Source organism: Staurois parvus, unplaced genomic scaffold, assembly GCF_062004578.1.
Source record: "Staurois parvus isolate SC_StPar_1 unplaced genomic scaffold, SC_StPar_1.0 ptg002140l, whole genome shotgun sequence".
Taxonomy (NCBI): Eukaryota; Metazoa; Chordata; class Amphibia; order Anura; family Ranidae; genus Staurois; species Staurois parvus.
Window position 1 is genome coordinate 621,649 of NW_028319936.1, and position 22,854 is coordinate 644,502.

Genomic DNA, 22,854 nt, shown 5'->3' on the forward strand with positions numbered 1-22,854 from the left:
GAATTCCAAGAATTCAGCAACTTTTCACTGTGTAAGCACACTAAGCTCAATGAGGTACATGTCACCTACAGGACGTATGTGTGACAGGTTAATTGCAGTCCTGGAGGATACACAGCAGCTGTTGGAGAACGGAAGCACACAGAGGAGCTTATGCCCTCCCTTCCCCTCTGAATAAGTTCACATAATACAAAGGCTTCTGTGAATGCGCAGAAAGAGGGAGGAGTAGGCAATGAAGTTCCAGCGACTCTGCTACTGAAGGAACTGAGACCAGAGAGCAGTATCAGACCTCCAGAAGTTATTTTCCACCCGACAAGTGAGCCCTGCTGCTTGCCTGCAGCAGGGCTAAAGGTTAAAAAAAACAAACAAAAAACTACCTGCCCGGCGTCCGGAACTACATGTCCTGTCCGTCGGGCGATATGAATTCAACATCCCTGAGAAAGAGCTGGATGCAAGACAAAGATTACAGAGCTTTTAAAGGAGCATCTCAAACTTGATATCTGCAGAATTTTTGAAAGGAGGAACATCTTCAAAAAGGACCAGTGAGATGTTTGCTTACAACAGAGATGACAGGATAAACTACAGGAATAGCCTACTTCTTTTTCCACTAGACAGAGTTCAGTAAATGTTTTGGAGGGAGTGAAAATTCATTCAGGAGCAACCCAGTAATCATAGACTGCACATTCTGTTTATGAACAAGAAACTTGTACCTCAACTCAAAGGGGCATGGAGAGACAGAAGAGAGTCTGCTTGCACCATGCAATGGGTTTTGCGGTCAGAACAACGGGTTTTACATTAGCACGCACAGAAGAACGAGTTTTACAACATTAGCAAAGCATGTTGTGCAAATCTGACTCTGCAATAGAGTGACAATCTGGGAGAGAAAAATCTTCTGCAGCTTCTCTTCAGCATATCTTCAGACGCAGAGACTAGTGTTAAGAGCATTAGAGCTGGTTCTTGCTCCAGTGCAAGGGACACATTGCCACTCCTGTTTAGTGCGGGCCTATTTTTTTTTTGCACTAGCTCCCTTTTGCCTGGTCTCTGCCATAGCTACAAATGAGTGTATTCCCTTGTATTATACTCATGGAAAGGACTGCAAAGTATAAGGTAAGTGTGCCCCTAGTAGTACATGGTAATGCAGGTGTAGACCATCCTGAAACAAATCCCAGTGGCAAAAGGGTGTGAGGAAGAGCCCGAGTATCTTATAAGGGACTAGGTGAAGTGGCATTAAATCACAGAACCAGTGGTGTGATGTAACACTTGGTCATTAACCCAAGACTAAGATTTCAATTTTTGCACCTAGTTTGAAAAGTTTACACTGTGAGCTAAATAAAACCCAAGTGCCGGAAGGAACATTATAGGCTGTCCCCACAGCATGGGGTCCAGGAACAGCTCCCAAGGTTCAGAGGTTGTGCATATCCAGATAAACTACTTCTATGCTGGCATTAGAACACAGCGAGGCTTGATTGAAGAATCAGAAGAAAAAAAAAAAAATGAAAAACAAAATAATTAGTTAATAACTAGTTAAGCTAAGGGTAATTTTCTTTGTGAAGGAGAAAAGGTCCATCACTGTCAGACACTAGCACTAAACGAAGGACTCGAGGAGTGGGGCAGGGTAATAGCAGAAACACAAGGGTGCATTTTCCACTAAAGCTTTGCAAGTGTCCAACCACCTGGAGGTACACGACTAACGCATGGTGTATGAAAATTCTGCCTATGCCCTGTACTTTACAATTAGGATAGTAGGATACTGTAAAAGAAAAAACTCAAGTCATTAACTACTAGAAGCCGATCTAAAGAAAAATTTTCCTTTACTGGCCAAAGTAAGCACCTAGGTTAAGGAAGTGAGGAAAACATGGACTACTGTCTGCAGGAGCCCCGAGAGTTGCATAACAATACTAAAGGGCTGCAGTACCCTAAAGACACTTGGCAGCTGTAACAGCATCAGGAGAGTGAAAACTCATGCAACCACTGTTTACAATATGAACCTTTGTATCGCAGTAAAAATACTTTGTCTGAAAGTTGTAGTTAACAGATCAAATAAATCTATTCTGGATTGTAACAAAAATTGTAATAAAGAAAAAAAGAAAAGGGGGAAAAAAAAAAAGCTATATAAAAACGGTTTAAAGATTTTTACAGCTCTATATTTGCAGTCTACGTACAGATGATACAGAGGTTTATATGTGATATATATAGTAATTGTTGGGCAGCACAGTGGCTAAGTGGGTTAGCACGTCCGCATGGCAGTACTAGGGTCGTTGGTTTGAATCTAAACCACAGCACCACCTGCCTGGAGTTTGCATGCTCTCCCTGTGCCTGCGTGCGTTTCCTCCGGGTACTCTTGTTTCCTTCCACACTCCAAAGACACGCTTGTAGGTTAAATGGATCCTGTATAAACTGGCCCTAGTATGTATGTATGAATGTAAGCTAGGGACCTTAGATTGTATGCCCCTTGAGAGTTAGGGACTGATATGTAAAGCGCTGCGTAAATTGACGGCGCTATGCAAGTACCTGAAATAAAAATATTTGGAGGGTTTTTTTTTTTTTTTTTTATAAAACAAGAGATTTGCATGAAAACACTTACCAGGAGCAGGATGTTACTTCATTCTGCAGCTGCTGAGTAAGGTATGTGGTACACAGAATAAATGCAGTGTTAATCTGTCCATCAGATTCCAGATTACAAATAGTATCCAATACATCTTGTCCAGCCATTTTAGAAATCTAAATGAAGATACAAAACAAAATTCAATGCTTCATTTAAATTGATTGGCAAATCTTAAAGTGTATGTTAAGGTAAAAAAAATTTAATACATGCAACATTTCCCAGGGTTTTATCCCTTTAACCACTTGCCCTCCAGGAAGATTTATTCCTCCCCCCTCCCTCCCAATGGCTGGTAATTGCGCGGTCATGCAACATGGTGGTATTTGCTCACCACTGGGTTTTTTTTTTTGTGATAAAAAATGAAAAAGGCCAAACATTTAAAAAAAAAACAACAATATTTTCTACTTTCAGTTATAAAAAAAAATAGCCAATAAACTCAGTCAAAAATTTAGGCCGAAATGTAGTCTGTTTCTTTGGTAAAGAAAAAAATATCCCAATACGTGTATATTAATTGGTTTGGGTGAAGTTATAGCGTCTACAAACTATGGTATATATGTTGGAATTTATGCAACTTTGATTTCACATTTCTTGAAGTGCTAAAATGCCAGGGCAGTACAAAAAATCCCCCCAAATGACCCCTTTTTGGAAAGTAGATACCCTAAGGAAGTTACTGAGAGACATGTTGAGTTCATGGAAAACTTTATTTTTTGCCACAATTTTTTTTTTTGTCACCTAAATGATATATTGCTCACGTATGCCATGGATATACGTGGAATAACAACGCAAAACACATGTGGCATCCCCATACTCGGGAGAAGTAGCAGAATGTGAGACTTTTTGGCAGCCTAGCCACACACATGCCCTGAAAATCCAATGATCACCTCCTGGCTTTCAAAGGGCATATTTCCTCATATCACTTCCTCACTACTTATCACAGTTTCAGAGGTCCTAAAATGCCAAGATAGTACAAACATCCCCTCAAATAACCCCTTTTTGGAAAGTACACAACCAAAGCAATTCGATAAGAGGTATGGTCAGTATTTTGCAGTTATTTTTGTCACAGGGTTTTGAAAAAGAAAAATACATTTTTGTTTTCCTTCTTTGTTTTCCAAAAGCGTGTGGCAACAAATGAGATTTGCAAAATACTCACCATGCCCCTTAGCAAACACCTTGGAGTGTCTATTTCCAAAAAGGGGTCATTTGGGGGTAGAGAGTTTCTACTATCCTGGCATTGCAGGGCCAACAGTAGAAGCTTATACCACACATCACCCACTCTAACCACTTGAAGACCAAGCCTTTTCTGACACTTTTTGTTTACACGAAAAAAAAAAGTTTTTTTTGCTAGAACATTACTTTGAACCCCCCAAACATTATATCATTTTTTAAAGCAAAGGCCCTAGATAATAAAAACAGTGGGTGTTGAAATTGTTTATGCCACACAGTATTTGCACAGTGATTTTTTTCAAACAATTTTTTTGGAAAAATTTAAAAAAACTTTTAAAAAATGTTAATGCACAAAAAATATATTGCCCAATTGTTTGATAAAATATAAAGTTACACCGAGTAAATTGATACCGAACATGATATGCTTTAAAATTGCGCATGCCCAATCAACGGCAACAAACAAAGTCAATTTTTAATGTTCAGAGGTGACGCTTTAAAAGCCTTTATGGTCACTTTAAATTTACACAGGAGGTCAAGTGCTAGAATTACTGCCCTCCATCTGACATTTGCAGTTATACCTTACATGCATAGTGCAATCTCGGTTTACATACCTCCATGGGACCACCACTTGGGTTTGCCTTTGCGCGAGCATGAGGATGGAGGTGAATTTTTTTATTTTGCTTTCTGTTTTTTTTACACTGTCCCTTTAATTTTTTTTTATCACTTTTATTGCTATCACAATATCCCTTGTGATAGCAATAGGCAGTGACAGTGGCAGTGACAGATACTCTTTTCTGAGAAATCCAGGGTCTTTAGACTCTAGATCTCTCCTCTGATCAGATGCCTTCCCAATTTTAAAATGGCGCTGCTTATTACTGGCAAAAAGGAAAGATGCATTAGCAGATTTAGTTGCACTAAAATTCAAGCCAAACTCCAGATAAGTTTTGAAGCAGTTACAGCAACAGTTTTTTTCTCTTTGGGATAAAAGTTTTACATAAATAAAAGCTGATCAATGTTAGCATCCCTATTATTGCTAAATGGTTTGCTCAACCCTCTAACTGCTAGATGTGGAAGACAGCTTGATCTGTCTTACTGGCAGATCCCAAGATGAAAATAAAGAAAACAATTGTTTTTTTTTTTTAAGAGTAAGCTAATGCAGCCACCACATCTAAGAACTGATAGGCCAGGGCTTGAAATTTCCACTCGCCTGCTTGCATTTGGCAAGTGAAAATAACATGGGGGCGAGTGTGTCCCAGGCGCCGCATCGGAGGGTGGGGGGCGGGTGCTACCAGCAGCACCAACCTGCCCGGAATACTGTGTTGAGGGAGGGGGCACTGCTGGTGCCGCTCCTCAGTGACCGGAGTGATCGCAGTGCCCAAGAGACCCATTTTATCCCTCAGGACCAAGAGAAACAGTATGAAAAGAGAGGGCTCCGAAACAGGAGGAATTGCCTTTGGCCACTGGTTTGGGAGAGGCCAGGGGTTGCCTTCATGGCAGTGTGTAAATCAGGTTCTTATGGGCCTGTACTTCTTCTGGCACCATAACAATCACCAGCTTCTTCTCTTGCTCTTTGGTGCTGAGCAGTCAAGGGAGAATTAGCACTAGACTAGAGGAAAAGCAAAGATTACCCTGAATTGAGTCCAGAAAATTTCAGAGCATCCAATACCAGTGGTAGAGGATCCTTGATGCTAATCACAAAACAGAGGAAACTTGTTGAATCTGGAGGTGAGGATATCCATGGCTGTAGTCCCACCTGTGACATGCGCTGGGAGATTTTGTACAGGGCCATATGCAACACCAGGTCTAGGTACTCTTACTAGGTCAGTCAGTCTCAGCAACAACTTCCAAATCTTGAGAATCCAAACAAAGCTCTGCAAAGTCTGCATTGTCCCCGATGGACATTGGCTGACAGGGATAGGGAAGACTGATCCTTTAGCAAAAGACCATCTAGGTAACCCAGGACATGTATATACTGAAAATGTAAAGCTAAAACTAAGTACCTTTTTGAAAACCCAGCGGGCCAAGGAAATGTCAAAATTGTAAAACATAGATCAGTGTGAGGAGGAGCAAAGTGGGGAATGTCCAAGTAAGCAGGGCTTTTTCCCCTCAGGGAACAGGTGCAGGTACCCCCCCCCCCCCCTTTGAGTCACCCCTTGTCTGTGCCTCTTACTCACCTCTGAGCACTGTCCCTTGGTTCCATCCCCTACCCACCTCCTAGTAATGCCCCTTTTAGAGAATACAGAACTATTAATTTTGGGGCGCTAAACAATATGTATTGTAATTTATATCTACTCAAAAATAGACGGGGAAACAGACCTTTGGCAGCAACAAAAGAGCTCCCAGCAGCCAGCAACAATAGACCACTCCCTCAATGATAAAAGACCATCCAGCAACATAAGACCCCCCCATCAACAATAGACCCTGCTGCAACAATAGATCCCTCCAACAGACAGCAACAATAGACTCTCAGCACAACCCAGCACCCCTTGCAATTACATACAGTCAGGTCCATAAATATTGGGACATCGACACAATTCTAACATTCTTGGCTCTATACACCACCACAATGGATTTGAAATGAAACAAACAAGATGTGCTTTAACTGCAGACTGTCAGCTTTAATTTGAGGGTATTTACTTCCAAATCAGGTGAACAGTGAAGGAATTACAACAGTTTGCATATGTGACTCCCACTTGTTAAGGGACCAAAAGTAATGGGACAGAATAATAATCATAAATCAAACTTTCACTTTTTAATACATGGTTGCAAATCCTTTGCAGGCAATTGCAGCCTGAAGTGTGGAACGCATAGACATCACCAGACGCTGGGTTTCATCCTTGGTGATGCTCTGCCAGTCCTCTACTGCAACTGTCTTCAGTTCCTGCTTGTTGTTGGGGCATTTTCCCTTCAGTTTTGTCTTCAGCAAGTGAAATGCATGGTCAATCGGATTCAGGTCAGGTGATTGACTTGGCCATTGCATAACATTCCACTTCTTTCCCTTAAAAAACTCTTTGGTTGCTTTTGCAGTATGCTTTGGGTCATTGTCCATCTGCACTGTGAAGCGGCGTCCAATGAGTTCTGAAGCATTTGGCTGAATATGAGCAGATAATATTGCCCGAAACACTTCAGAATTCATCCTGCTGCTTTTGTCAGCAGTCACATCATCAATAAATACAAGAGAAGCAGTTCCATTGGCAGCCATACATGCCCACGCCATGACACTACCACCACCATGCTTCACTGAAGGGGTGGTATGCTTAGGATCATGAGCAGTTCCTTTCCTTCTCCATACTCTTCTCTTCCCATCACTCTGGTACAAGTTGATCTTGGTCTCATCTGTCCATAGGATGTTGTTCCAGAACTGTGAAGGCTTTTTTAGATGTCGTTTGGCAAACTCGAATCTGGCCTTCCTGTTTTTGAGGCTCACCAATGGTTTCCATCTTGTGGTGAACCCTTTGTATTCACTCTGGTGAAATCTTCTCTTGATTGTTGACTTTGACACACATACACCTACCTCCTGGACAGTGTTCTTGATCTGGCCAACTGTTGTGAAGGGTGTTTTCTTCACCAGGGAAAGAATTCTTCGGTCATCCACCACAGTTGTTTTCCGTGGTCTTCCGGGTCTTTTGGTGTTGCTGAGCTCACCGGTGCGTTCCTTTTTAAGAATGTTCCAAACAGTTGTTTTGGCCACGCCTAATGTTTTTGCTATCTCTCTGATGGGTTTGTTTTGTTTTTTCAGCCTAACGATGGCTTGCTTTACTGATAATGATAGCTCTTTGGATCTCATCTTGAGAGTTGACAGCAACAGATTCCAAATGCAAATAGCACACTTGAAAAACTCTGGACCTTTTATCTGCTCATTGTAATTGGGATAATGAGGGAATAACACACACCTGGCCATGGAACAGCTGAGAAGCCAATTGTCCCATTACTTTTGGTCCCTTAACAATTAGGAGGCACATATGCAAACTGTTGCAATTCCTACACCGTTCACCTGATTTGGATGTAAATACCCTCATATTAAAGCTGACAGTCTGCAGTTAAAGCACATCTTGTTCGTTTTATTTCAAATCCATTGTGGTGGTGTATATAGCCAAAAATGTTAGAATTGTGTCGATGTCCCAATATTTATGGACCTGACTGTACATCCGGTGCCGGAGGTGCCAGAACTGCATTTCCCCACGTTCCCACTGAACAAAAGCCCTGTAAGTAAGCATTCCAGATGTCTACTGAATCCAGAAAATGCCTTGGAAGGAAAGAGGCAGAGTCAGATGTGGCAGATTCCATTTAGATCTTTTGAACACCCAAAAACAAATTGGGAGTCTTGAGTTCCAACATGAGCTAAACTCATCCATTTGGTGTAGGAACTGAACAGGGTTGAAATCTTGAAAGCATTCCTCACTGAGGACTGGGAAATTATTCTGTGAGAGCAGCTCTGAACAGTAGCAAGAAAATCCACCCATCTTTGCACCTAAGAGTGGCAAACTGGAGAGCATGAAGCGGGGAGGAGCACATTCCAGTTTGAAGAAAAAAAAAACAACTTCAGGGTCTGGCATCTATGTCCCCCATTCAGTATATTTAATTAAGGGTGCAGGTCAGGCTAGCAGTCCACCCTGACTCCATATAGTCTGGGTGGACAGAGGAAAGTAATCTCAGCCACTGCACACCATGCAAGTCCAGAGTGTTATAGCAGCTTCAGCCTAACTCCATCCAGTCCTCGCCCCCTGACATGTTTCATCCTGCTCACAGGGCCAAGTCATGGAGGTAAGGCAGTTTGAAGCCCCTATAAATGACACCTTAGACCCAGCCATCAGATTTCCTGGGATCAGACCACCAACAGAAGTTTCCCCACTCAGACATCACTTTACTGGGAAGAGGGCTATGAGCCAGACTTGGTTGGCCTGGTGGACCATGTCTTTCTTGCATGCGAGTTTTGCTGACCAGAACTTGAGTCAATGACATTTCAGTTTCCTGGAAATCTTGTAGATCATATCCACCAAGCTGTTCACACAGTAGTTTAAGGGCACAAGTGTAGGCTCTAGCTGCTGGTGTATGGAAGTATCTATTAGGATGGAGCTAGGGTCACAGGCAATGCACTTAGACCAGACAGCAAGGGTTCATGGCGGGGAATGCCAAAGAAAAAAAAAAAACAAAAAACAAAAAAAAAACCCATCTAACCTTTTATCCATCAGGACTGTGAACAGATTATTATCTTCTACAGGGACTGTATGCTCAGACTCTGACCTCCTTCCCTTGTGCTTGTGATCTGCCATGCACAGTGCAAAAGGGTCCTCAGGATGTATTCATAACCTTTGCTGCTGTGGAGAGGGAAGAATTAAGTCTTCTGTGCCAGGCACTGCAAACTACTGCACCCAAGTAGGAAGGGATTGCTGTGCTATACTGTGAAAGGAGTCATAGAATCCTGGTGCTAGCGGCTGGGATAACACGCCCAGACAAGGAAAATGGCACTCACATGCTCAGTGAAGTGGTTGAGAATTAGGCCATGCAGGTGCAGCAGTGCCAGACACTACTAGATTTAAAAGTACCACAGTAGGGCCACAGCAGGTAGCTATGTATGAAAACCCTTTTGTATAGTAGTACAAATCAGCTCATGAACAGCAAGAGGACATTAAACATTGGACAGTGCAAACACCTGAACTTTGATGGTGCTAAGAGCCAAATTATCTACCCTAACTGGAGGAAAAAAAAAAAAAGGTGCACTGAAATTTCAGTGGCTGAAACGTTTCAGCCAAAAACACCCCTATTTGTTGGCAGCAAATACAAAAATAAGCAGCCAATCCCCTCGCCGCCCACCCGCTGCTGTCGCCCCTCGCCACCGCTGCCGCCACGTCTCACCGATTCTCAGCCTTACCTGAGAAACCACCAAACTATCCCGGCGTTGGGCAGAGATAAGTGAAGGAAAGAAGGCTTCCACTCATCTCTATGCCCTTGGAGGACTGGAGCGATGTCACTTCCTGTTCCGGGGCCTTGTAAACAAGGCTTTTTTTTTTTTTTTAAAGCACTAGATCAATGCTTTTTTTGATCTATTGCTTTACATTATAGAGGAGAGATGTGGGGTCTTATTGACCCCATATCTCTCCATAAAGAGGACCTATCACTAATTATTTCTATCACGGGATGCATGCATTCCTTGTGATAGGAATAAAAGTGATTACATTTTTTATTTCAAAGGAACAGTTCATCCGTCCAAAAGAATGAGTTTCCAGAACTGGCCTGGCTTTTTTAGATGTTTTTGGCAAAGTCTAATCTGGCTTTATATTCTTCAGGCTTATGAATGGTTTGTACCTTGTGGTGAACCCTCTCTGTGTTTGCTCGCATGAAGTCTTCTCTTGATTGTAGACTTTGACAATGATGCGCCCACCTCTTGGAGAGTGTCCTTCACTTGTCTGGATGTTGTGAATGGATTTTTCTTCATAGGAGAGGATCCTGCGGTCATTCACCACTGTTGTCTTCCGTGGACGTCCATGTCTTTTTTATGTTGCTGAGCTCACCAGTGCGTTGTTCTTTCCTCAGAATGTACAAAACTGTTGATTTGGCCACTCCTAATGTTGTCGCTATCTCTCTGATGGAATGGTTTAATTTATGAAGCCTTACAATGATCGGTTTCACTCACATGGACAGCTCCTTTGAACGCATGATGTAGGTTCACAGCAATAGATTCCAAATGCAAATACCACACTTAGAATCAACTCCAGACTTCCACCTGCTTAATTGATGAAGAAATTACGAAGGAGTAGCCCACACCTGGCCATGAAACCACTTTTGATTCAATTATCAATTACTTTCGGTCCCTTCAAAGGGGGGGGGGGGGGGCTACTCAATAGAGCTGCGATTCCTAGACCCTTCCTCCGATTTGGATGTACATGCCTTAAAACCCAAGAGTGTGCACTTTCAGCCAATATCCATTATATAACTATAGCTTGAATATGTTTTGGTAAATACTTGAGAAAAAAAAAAAAAAGACAAATACAATTGTGCCTGTGTCCATATATATATATATATATATATATATATATATATATATATATATATATATATATATATATATATATATATGGACCTGTGTGTGTATACATACACACTATATATATATATATATATATATATATATATATATATATATATATATATATATATATATATATATATATATATATACACACACACACACACACACGGGAATAAAAAAAAAAGGTGTATGTTAAAAACAGCAGTTGCGGTTACCCTAAATGGACCAGCAATATACCCAAGGGATTTTGTCGACTTAGACAAAATTGCACAAAGACTACCGACTTCATGGAACAAAGCTCCATTTTTTAAAAAAATTCTCAGAAAAAGGTTATCTGGTCCATATAATAAAAGGGACCTTTAATTATTATCTTAATGAAATACCTAAAAAATCCTTTTGACAACTCCACAAGATTCATCACCAAATTCCATGGACAATATGGAAAAATGGAGAGGATTTTCAATAAACATTGTAAAATCCTGTTAGAGCACAGGTGTCAAACTGGTGGCCCTCCCGCTGTTGCAAAACTACAACTCCCATGAGGCACTGCAAGATTGACAGTGACAAGCATGAATCCCAAAGGCAGAGGCATGATGGGACTTGTAGTTTCAGAACAGCTGGAGTGCCGCCAGTTTGACACCCGTGAGTAGAGGCTCCATTTTTGGCCCCATTACACCCAACAAAACCCTGTGTCACATACAGACGAGCTCCCAACCTTAAAAACAAGGTTGCCCCTAGCAAACTCAAGTCCATCCCAAAAAAAACCAAAAACCCCACAATTCCCAACTGCCTCATAACCCTGATTGGGATGTAAAAAAAAAAAAATCTTATGCAGAAAATTTTTTCATCAGACATGGAAAGAAAATAATTTGTAGCCAAGGGAAAGCTTTATAAAAATAGAAATAGCTATATAAAAATGTTTACAACTGCTCCTCGGACTTGTAATATATTGCATCTGTTGTCCGTGTAACCTTCTATTGCATCTGTTGTCCGTGTAACCTTCTATATGTAGGCCGCACCATCCGCCCTTTAAGAAAACGTTTTGGTGAACACCGTAGATTTGTAGAAAAAGGGAAAAGAAACACAGCATCTCTTGACATTTTGTCAAACATCACAAATCTAACTTTAGGCCTAGAGGTTTGGATTATTGAGCAAGTCCCAAAATGTCTCCCAGAAGCAGAACATTTTCACAAGCTCTGAACACGAGACATACTGGATTTATACTCTAGACACTTTGTCACCTGGAGGATTAAATGAAGAGATCGAGATATCTACTGTCCTATAACATGTATACTACATTACCTTCCCCCATCTTACTTTGGTTTCTTCTTCTGGACTCCCAGTTTAACATATATCGATTTATTAAATCCCTACAGTTGGTGGGGTGGAGGTCTGTCTGGGGTGGTCTTCCCAAAAAAGTAAGTATACCATAAAAGACAATTTACAACCCCCCCCCCCTTTCTTTTTAGCATGTATACCTACAGAGAGCATTAGCAACATCTCTATATACGTGGTCTGTATATTACAGGTTTCTCAACAACTTATTTACTATATACACTTCTCACACACACACTTTTATATATTCTCAATGTCTAATGGCAACTTTTATAATCATGTTTTTTGGACCCAACTCATTTATGGTGATAATTTTAGAATTATTTATACCAATAATTTTATCCTATGGTGTTTTCACAATATGGAGGTGTCCTGTTAGGGACGCATATATACCCTCAGTTTAAATTGTCTATGGTTTATGATAGCCCTATAGCAACTCATTGTCCATATAATTTTATACCCACAGGGTTTAATAATATACTTAGCCCATGCTTTTACAATAGCCCTAGAGGCAATTATGTTATATATGTTTTTTATGTTTTACTTAGTCTCATAACAAAGTCAAGCTGTTACACAAAAAAAAAAAAATTCAGGCCTATAATGTTTCTAGACCTTTGCTCTCCCCCTTTTTTATCTGACAATCTAGATTATCAGTATCTGTACCACCTTTTAGTTATATATCTGCTTTACAATTGCATATTTTTGCACAATCCAATTTATAGCATCTATATTAGTCCAACTAGTAAGCCATAGTATCATTACAGTGTAATTTGTATGTTATCCACTAGATGACATATTTTCCTAATGGTCAATTTATTTTCCCATTGTTGTACCAATCAATCTTGTCCATCAGAGGGAGGATACACAGTCCCACAGAGCAGGGGTTTCAAACTGGCGGCCCTCCAGCTGTTGCGAAACCACAAGCCCCTTCATGCCTCTGCCTTTGGGAGTCATGCTTGTAACTGTCAATCTTACGATGCCTCATGGGACTTGTAGTTGGGCCACAGCTGGAGGGCCGCCAGTTTAACAGCCGTGCCATTGAGTATAATAGTTAGCACACCTGTCTGTCTAGCTAGCTTGACAAAGCTGGTGCGCATGCGCCGAAATGTAGTTGCATCACTTCCGCTAACGTGGTCAAGCTGAACGCTGAATTCCACTGCATATCATAGCGGTGTTCCGTGTCCTGTTCCCCCTGGCAGCTGACTCTGGACCAGGGATTGAGACTTCCTCTCCTGCAGCTCATGCACACAGGTTCCGGAGAACTTTATAGACTTCAGGTGTGCCTGTATTTATCTTCAGAAATGTGAGTGTAATTCATAGCATTGTTTTATTAAAGTGTATAACAGTCAGTGGCACCTTCTCTACCTCTCTATCTAGCAGTGTGAAAGTAGACTTATGTCTGTATTTGTAAGCACACATTTTGTTTACAGGACATGGATAACTGGAGAAATAACATGAGCAGAGCAGATACCATCACCCTAGTCAACTTTGGAATCCTGATGCTTACCTCTTTAAAAGCTTCATCATCTGGTAACATTGTGCACAAGCATGTAATAAATGACTGGCGGAAAAAAAAGTCACTTGAAGTCTCCTCTGAATCCGAACATATTTTGGAAAGCAGCATTGCTTGTTGGATACAGTTTGTCTTCATTAAATGTTTAATGCGCAGCTGGAGAAAGTTGAGGCCTTCTTGTAAAATCCAGTAGTTGACTGTAAAAAAAAAAAATTTTTTAAAAATTAAAAAAAAAAAAAAAAAAAGAATATAAAGAATAGAACTTAAAAAGTGTCATTAAACTAAGACTGTAAAACTCTCATTACATGCTATATACCAGAGTGTGCATACTCACAAAGCCACTAAAGCATGTGTTTTTTGTAGAGTGAAGTATACCTGATTGATCCTGCCTTCAGCTGCCCCTTCCATCTTCTGTGCCCCCACTGCAGCCTGAGATTGTGTAGACTAGCTGGTGTCCCCTACTGAGCATGCTCATATTTCAATTCCATTTTAAGCTCTTCATTTCCTCCTTTTTTCCTACCTGTGTGGCCCACATGACTAGAGAGTCACACACATGGGGAATATGTATAAAGGTTGACAATCCCCACCCTCCCTCCTCCATGTCCTTCTACTGCTATACACTATGGGGGCAGGATATAGTTATGCCGTTTGATCATATTCACTTAAACTCACAAAAAAACTTTGTTTTAATATAAACCAGTATTAAATATATCTAATGTAATTGATAATACCCGTACATTCAAAAACAAGCCTTGGATGCAGTTGGTGTCTGAACAAAATGAAAACTAGTGTCAATCATCATTCTCTCCAACTACAGCATATCAATGCATGAAAAAAAATTCACATTTGATGTTCAATGAAGATTTATAGGGAGACGTAAAACAGTTTGATATTAATAATTTTATTTGAATTGCTCTTCTGAAACTTTTTTTTTTTTTTGTCATGCGTCTGGCACAGCACTAATCAGGGCTGTGCAGACAGACTAACACTAGAGTAATGGAAGCCCCTCCCAAAGATCTTTCCCAGCAGATGCCAAAGAACAGGAAAGATCATGTAAGCATACAACATGCTGCAGGAACGAGGACTTTAATAAAATAAAAAAAAAAAAAAAGAATACAGTGGCAAGATATATATGATTTATGTGAATTACTTATGGCAATTAACAATTCTCTATTTAGTATCAATTTAAAATATAAAACAATAAAATAACTCTAAAATCACTAAAAGCAATGGGTGGCAAGACATCTGCTCACCCTCTTACATATGTATGACAACTAGAATAATCAGGAACACACAGAAAACAAAAAGAAGGTAACAAATGTTGCTTAGCTCCTGCATGGCCACAATCACAGGCACATTAAAAGGCTAAGTTCAAAATAAATCATATATATATATATATATATATATATATATATATATATATATATCCATCCATCTCCCCTATGCACCAATACACCACAAAATACCTCAGCTGCAAAAATATACAAGCTCTCTTTCATCTGGAGAGCAAGGCCTTATCTTTGCCGTTGTCTACATTCCAGGAATTGAAAAAGCTTTCTAAGAATTTGCCAGAGGAGCCAGTAGGACCTTGGAAGCAGATTACCACACACATCCTGCACTGACCTCATTAGTACATATCCTTCTCCCAGCAACTAATTTTTCACAGCATTGCCGTGATCTCTCCCCACATGCCTTTGCCTGGCTACCCCAGAATCCTTTCAGATTGGCTCAAGCCGCATGACACCCCTGATATAGTGCAACAGCCTGCTTGATTGGCTATAGAGTGACTGGATAGATGCTGTGTCCTAGTTTTGGTAAATCTAAAGGAGATTATACAATCAATTTTAGGTGTATAAATGTGGCCGTACACTATACAATCTAACTAGTTGCGCTGTCAGTGTCATTAATTTGTTAACAGCACACCAAAACACAAACCAGCACACTTTGCCACACGAAAAAATAGATAACAAAAGCAGCAAACTGAGCAGTAAAAAATGCGCAACACGCACCATGCCAAAATGTCAATGAACTACTGTGCCACGTGTAACAGCCCATTTAAATCAATGGGCTGCCGTGTGTCTCACTGGGTAAATGAGCCAAAAAACGTGCTCCCTCTACTCTGTGTGAAAGGGGCCTAAAAGTGAAATCGGTGCGTTTACACAAGAAAAGTGGGGCTCCGTTCACATCTGTGTTTCTGAATGCATGGCAAACTGCACAGGAAATGCGTACTTTGCCATGAGTTTCAGAAAGGTGCTGCAAATGTGCATCGTGCTTGTGTTGTCATTATGTTAACCACTTGAGCTCCTGAGGATTTACCCCCCTTAATGACCAGGCCTCTTTTTGCTACTCGGCACTGCACTAATTCAACTGATAATTGCGCGGTCATGCAATGCTGCACCTAAACGAAATTTACGTCCTTTATTTCACACAAATAGAGCTTTCTTTGGTGGTATTTGATCACCTGTGCGCTTTTTATTTTTCACGCTATAAACAAAAAAAAGACCAAATATTTTTAAGAAAAACAATATTTTTTACTTTCAGCTATAAAAAAATATATAGTAAACTCAAAGTTAGTTATAAATTTAGGCCAAAATGTATTCTGCTACATGTTTTTGGTAATAAAAAATCCCAATAAGTGTATATTGATTGCTTTGTGTGAAATTTATAGCGTCTACAAACTATGGTATAGATACTGCAATTTACGCCATTTTTTTGCTATACAGCGCTGCGCTAGTTTAACGGTCGTGCAATATGGTACATAAATGAAATTTATGTCCTTTTTTTTTTAACACAAATAGAGCATTCTTTTGGTGATATTTGATCACCTGTGCACTTTTTATTTTTGGCGCTATAACCAGAAAAATATTTGAAGAAATTTTTTTTTCTTGAAAAAACAATATTTTCTCATTTTGGTCATAAAAAATATCTTTAAAAAACCTGAAAATTTCGTCATAAATTTAGGCCAAAATGTATTCTGCTACATGTTTTTGGTTAATAAAAAATCCCAATAAGTGTATATTGATTGTTTTTTGTGAAAGTTATAGCTTCTACAAACTATGGTATAGATAATGGAATTTACACAGCTTTTACTTTCTGACTGCCCATCACATTTCTTGAGGTGCTAAAATACCAGGATAGTACAAACACCCTCAAATGACCCCTTTTCGGAAATTAGACACCCTAAGTTATTTGCTGAGAGGCATATTGAGTCCATGGAAGATTTATTTTTTTTCCACAAGTTTCTGGAAAATGACAAAAACTTTTTTTTACACGAAGTTGTCATTTAAATGATTTATTTCTTGCACAAGCCATAGGTATATGTGGAAATACACCCCAAAATACATTCTGCTACTTCTACTGAGCCTAGCCGCATACAGGAGCCTGAAATCCAATGACCACTTTGAAAGCCTGAAGGTGCGTAACTACATCATTTCACTTCCTCACTACCTATCACAGTTTCGAAGGCCCTGACATGCCAGGATAGCCCCAACCCCCCCCCCCCCCCCCACATCCTCCAATGACCCCTTTCTGGAAAGTAGACACCCCAAGGAATTTAAAAAGAGGCATGTTGAGTATTTTGCAGATCTCATTTTTTTTCACAAGGTTTTGAAATATAAAAAAATTGAAAAAATATGTTTTTGTTTTTTTTCTTAATTTTCAAAAAACTTGTGGCAACAAACGAGATCTGCAAAATACTTACCGTGCTTTTTATCAAATTCCTTTGGGCGTCTACTTTCCAAAGAGGGGTAATTTGGGGGGGTTAGGTGCTATCCTGGCATTTCAGGGCCTCCGAAACTGTGATAGTCTGGAAGTGTAATGAGGAAATAAAGCCCTTTAAAAGACTGGGTGCTTATTGGATTTTGGGGTCCTGTACTTGGCTAGACTGCCAAAAAGTCTCTCACATGTGGTACCCCCATACTCAGGAGAAGTAGCAAAATGTATTTGGGGAGTAATTCCACATATACCCATGGCATGTGTGAGCAGTAAATCATTTAAGTGACAATTTTGTGTAAAAAAACACAAAACTTTTTTTGTCATTTTCCAAAAACTTGTGGTAAAAAAAATAAATTATTCTATTGATTCAACATGCCTCTCAGCAAATAGTTTGGGGTGACTACTTTCCAAAAAGGGGTAGTTTTGGGGGGTGGGGGCGTTTTATGCCCAGCATTAGAAGTTTATGCCACACATCATTCACTCTAACCACCTGAAGACCAAGGCTTTTTGTTCACATGAAAAAAAATCTATTTTTTGCTAGGAAATTAATTTAAACCCCCAAACATTATAAATTTTTTTAAAGCAGAGACCCAAGTGAATAAAATGGTGGGTACTACAATTTATGGCACATAGTACTCACGCAGCGATTTTTCAAAAGCAAATTTTTTTTAAAAATACTTTTTTTTACTTTTAGTGCACAAAAACACAATATATTGGCCAATTGTTTGGTAAAATATAAAAGATAATGGTATGCCAAGTAAATAGATACCAAACATGACATGCTTTAAAACTGCGCATGCCCCGTGCAATGGCGACAAACTGCAAACATTTTTAATAGCCATAGGCAGCGCTTTAAAAGCCTTTAAAAGCTACCATTTTACATTTACAGAGGAGGTCTAGTGTTAGAATTACTGCCCTTGATCTGACGTTCACGGCAATACCTCACATGCATGATGCAACCACTGTTTATATAAGGGCACAGGGTCAAGGCTTGTGCACACAGGTGTGCGCGCATGGGAGGGGCAATTTTTTTTTTTTTTTTTAGTTATTTTGATTTTTTTTTTTTATTATTATTTTTACATTGTACCTTTCATTTTTTTTTTGATCACTTTTAATGCTATCACAGGGAATGTAAAAAAACCCTATAACTTCAATGGGCATTGTCATATATTCTTTTTTGAGAAATCTGGGGTCGATCAGACTCTAGATATCTCCTCTGCCCTTACATTATCTAATCAAACCAAAAATCGGTGTGATCAGATGCTTTCCCAATTTACAAATGGCGCTGTTTATATCCTGCGAAACTGAAGTGATGAAATGCTCGTAGCTTCCGAATTCTTAGACTATAGAGATGATTGGCACCATTCTGGTCTCCAATCAGCTCTATGGTCAGCTGGCAGAAACACCGGCTGCATTCTCGGGTTCCCCTGATGGCACGGGACTGCCAGAGAAGGCCGTGGAAGGCAGCGGGGGAGGAGGGACATCATCTCCCACTGCTTGTAAAAGCAATCTTGCAGCTAATTAGCCACTAGGATTGCTTTTACATGAAAGCCGGCTGAAAAAAACGATACCAGGATGATGCCTGCAGCTGTAGGCATCATCCTGGTATAACCATTCAAATCCAGTGATGCACCAGTACATCGCTGGTGCTTGTTAGTTATATATATGCTATGTTCTTTTTTTTTTGTATGCAGCCTGTGGAATGAATGAAAAAATGAAAATAAATCTCTGCCAGAAAAAGTGTGTGGTATGCCCACCATTAGAATATACCATCTGCATCCACCCACTTCTAATGGTGGGCACACATTAGGTCACACTTTACCACAAGTGCCAGTTCCAAGATTGAATAAATGTCTAAATAGTGGCACGCTTGAATAAAAATTGTCCACGTATAAGTGGTACCCCATATAGAAAAAGGATGACACCAAGTCTCAAACTATCTTGCCACTGCTCCCCATGTAGTCTGGGCATCCGGACGGGCTCCACGTGACTATCTTTTCCCTCGTAAATCCAAAACTATAGCCTGTTGTCCCCTCACAGGTCTTCTACATCTTGACCCCATATCTGGCACGCTTGGTGGGGAGAAATTGTTTGAATGCAAGGCGGCCAGAAAAATTAATGAGAGACTCATCAACGCAGATGTTTTGCTGGGGAGTATAGACATCTGCAAATTTTAGGTTAAGGTGATTTGCGAGGGGCTGAATTTTGTGGAGCCGGTCAAATTCAGGGTTAACCCGAGGATGACAGAGTGTATTGTCGTTGAAATGCATAAAACACATTATACTCTCATTTCTATGCCTGGCCATGGTAGCAGAGAACACGGCATATAATGAATCGGGTCTGCGGACCAACACAACCGCAATTCATTTTTTTTTAGTAATGAGGGTTAGGCCCCCCAAAAAAAGTAAATTTGAAAACCATCATGAGTTTCCATGCAAATGGTCTGGCAAGGTTTGAATTTGGGTTGGCGGCGATAAATTGTTGCGCATATAAATTGCTTTGATCCACAATCAACGCATACAAATATTCCGTGAAAAACAGCTCCAAAAATCAAGGAGGTATGTGAAAGACCAGGATGTACCAGACCGCTGGTACTCGCCAGTTCAGCAAAAGGTAGAGTGGCACTAGTACTGGCACTCTGCTGCATATGAGAGTCATCAAAATTTACCAGCAAGTGCTAACAGAGATCAGGCCTGATTCTGCGAACACTGCGGTTTTGTGTGCAATGTATCAAGTGACAGTGACCTGACACTGCAATTGCTGGGGGAGAAGGGGGGGGGGGTAAGCGTAGGGGCTAAACGCAGGTGTTGGCAGGTGCTGGGGCTGACCCCGCTAACGCTGCGTTTTTGGGGACGCTATATTAAATGTGAATGCTGGTATAGTGCTGACCTGATCAAAGATATTGACCAGTTCAGACGCTATACTAGCAATGGAGGATTATTGTACATAAGCGTGTTCCTGGCAATCAAGGGGTTAAATGTGATGACTGGTGTACTGATGGGCAATCTGACGCTATCTGGGAGGGGTGTGAAAACCACGGGAGCGCAACACACACACACACACACACACACATACATATACACACACACACACGATTTTGCTTACCCATGCCGCCCCGTAGCAGTATTTCTGCTGTAGGGTGGTCAGGAAGCGGTTACAGAAGAGGTTTGTGTTACGGCGCTGCGTTACTTTAACTGACAATTGCGTGGTCACGCAACACTGCACCCAAATTAAATTTACATCCTTTTTTCCCCACAAATTGAGCTTTCTTTCGGTGGTATTTGATCACCTGTGCGCTTTTTATTTTTCACGCTATAAACAAAAAAAGTCCAAAAATTTTGAAGACAAACAATATTTTTTACTTTCAGCTATAAAAAATATATAGTAAACTCAAAGTTGGTTATAAATTTAGGCCAAAATGTATTCTGCTCCATGTTTTTGGTAAAAAAAAATCCCAATAAGTGTATATTGATTGCTTTGTGTGAAAGTTATAGCGTCTACAAACTATGGTATAGATACTGCAATTTACGCCATTTTTTGCTATACAGTGCTGCGCTAGTTTAACGGACAATTGCGCGGTCATGCAATACAGTACATAAATGAAATTTACATCTTTTTTTTCCCCACAAATTGAGCTTTCTTTCGGTGGTATTTGATGGCCTGTGCGGTTTTTATTTTTTGCGCTATAAAAAAAAAAAGGCTGACAATTTTGAGGAAAAAAAAACAAAAACTATATTTTGGACTTTTTGCTATAAAACATGTCCAGTAAAAAAATAAAAATGTAAAAATCAAATTTAGTCATAAATTACTGCCAAAATGCATTCTGCGACATGTCTTTGCTAAAAAAAAAAAAGCCAATACGTGTAAATTAATTGGTTTACGTGAAAGTTATAGCGTTTACAAATGGTGGGAAAGATACTGGGATTTTTAGGTTTTTTTTATACTAATAATGGTGGCGATCAGCGACTTATGGCGGCGATCAGGGACTTATGGCGGGACAGCGACGGACATTCTGACACTGGGGGGGTACTGACTTGGGGTCACTGACATCCCCAGTGACACCAATACAGTGATCAGTGCAAAAAAAACAAATAAACACTGACACTGTACTAATGGCACTAGGGAGGAAGGGGTTAAGTTTATTTTGCAGGGAAGGGTTATCTGTGTGAGGGGGATGTTTTACTAGGGGGTGGGGGTGTGTACTGCAGGGGACACGGCTGATCGGGAGAGTGAAACTCTTCTGTCCCGATCAGTTTGTCCTCGAGCTGTCAGGGAAGTGACAGAAAGCACAGCTACTGCAGCTGTGCTCTCTGTCACTGATTGCCGCCGATCGCCGGGAGATAGCCGGTAAGGACCGGCTGTGACCCGGTGACTGACATCCGCGGCTGTGAACGGCGGCACGCCTTGCGCGCGCCCCCTACCTGTTTACAAAACACACATTTTAAAACGTGGTTTTGCCTGCCCGTGCCGCCCTGCCGCCGTAATTCTACAGTGGCAGGGCGGCAAGTGGTTAAAGGCCCATGTAGACACATCCTGAAAGATGTAACAAGCAGGGAGAACATCCTATAAAAACTGCTGCACTAACATGGCAGACTAAAAATATGCTGAAAATAAAGAAGTGTGAAAATATTTAGGTTTCAAACACACAAACACTTTCCTATATAAAAATCCAGAGAAAATGTATGTGTTTCCATAACCCACAATAAAGTATCTGCTCTAATAAATATTCCATTCCTAGCTCAAATGTCCCTTTGCAGCAATTTAAATTCCAACTCTAGACATAACTCTAATGTAGGGCTGAAACAACTAATTGACAGTTGTCAACCCTTTTCATAATCTATTAGTTGGTTAGATTAGTAGGCCTATGCAGAATGCATTTTTTTTTTACATATCAGGAAATACAGTGCAGCACACATACAGCTCAGAACACCATCTATAAATGTCACTGTCCATGTCTGAGAACTTGTGAATGCGAATGTGTACAGAGCAATGCCTCCTGGAACATGTAGTCCTGGGCAGGAGAAGGAAGTGAGTGATTGTAAAGGCAGAGGTTTGTTTACCTTGCTATAGGGGCATGCTATACTATACTTTGCAGCTTGCTCGAAGGGCATTCTGAAGGAGCCAAAAGTGCCGGAGGGGGACTCCAGAAGAGAAGAATCAGGGCTGCTTGCACAGAGCAGGTAAATATGAAAAGCTTGTTTAACAACTTGCCCTCCAGAGAATTTACCCCCTTCCTGACCAGGCCATTTGAGTTACAGCACTGCGTTACTTTACAATTGCGTGGTCATGCAACGCTGCACCCAAATGAAATTTACATCCTTCCCCCCCCCCCACAAATAGAGATTTCTTTTGGTGGTATTTGATCGCCTGTGAGGTTTTTATTTTTTGCGCTATAAAAAAAAAAAAAAATTTTAAAAAATAAAGATCGACAATTTTTAGAAAAAAGAAAAAAAAAAAAAAAAAAGAAAAAACCATTATTTTTGTCTTTTTGCTATTAAA

At 40.4% G+C, this 22,854-nt stretch overlaps 1 protein-coding gene across 1 annotated transcript in view; it reads right to left on the reverse strand.

Moving 5' to 3' along the window:
* RLF (RLF zinc finger) overlaps positions 1-22,854 on the reverse strand; it is a 102,621-nt gene that overhangs the window by 20,084 nt on the left and 59,683 nt on the right. Inside the window, exons 5-6 of the mRNA XM_089665179.1 lie at positions 13,636-13,838; positions 2,582-2,718 (exon numbers count right to left, since the gene is read on the reverse strand). Of these exons, the coding sequence (XP_089521305.1) occupies positions 2,582-2,718; positions 13,636-13,838 (340 nt within the window). The remainder of the gene's footprint in view (positions 1-2,581; positions 2,719-13,635; positions 13,839-22,854) is intronic.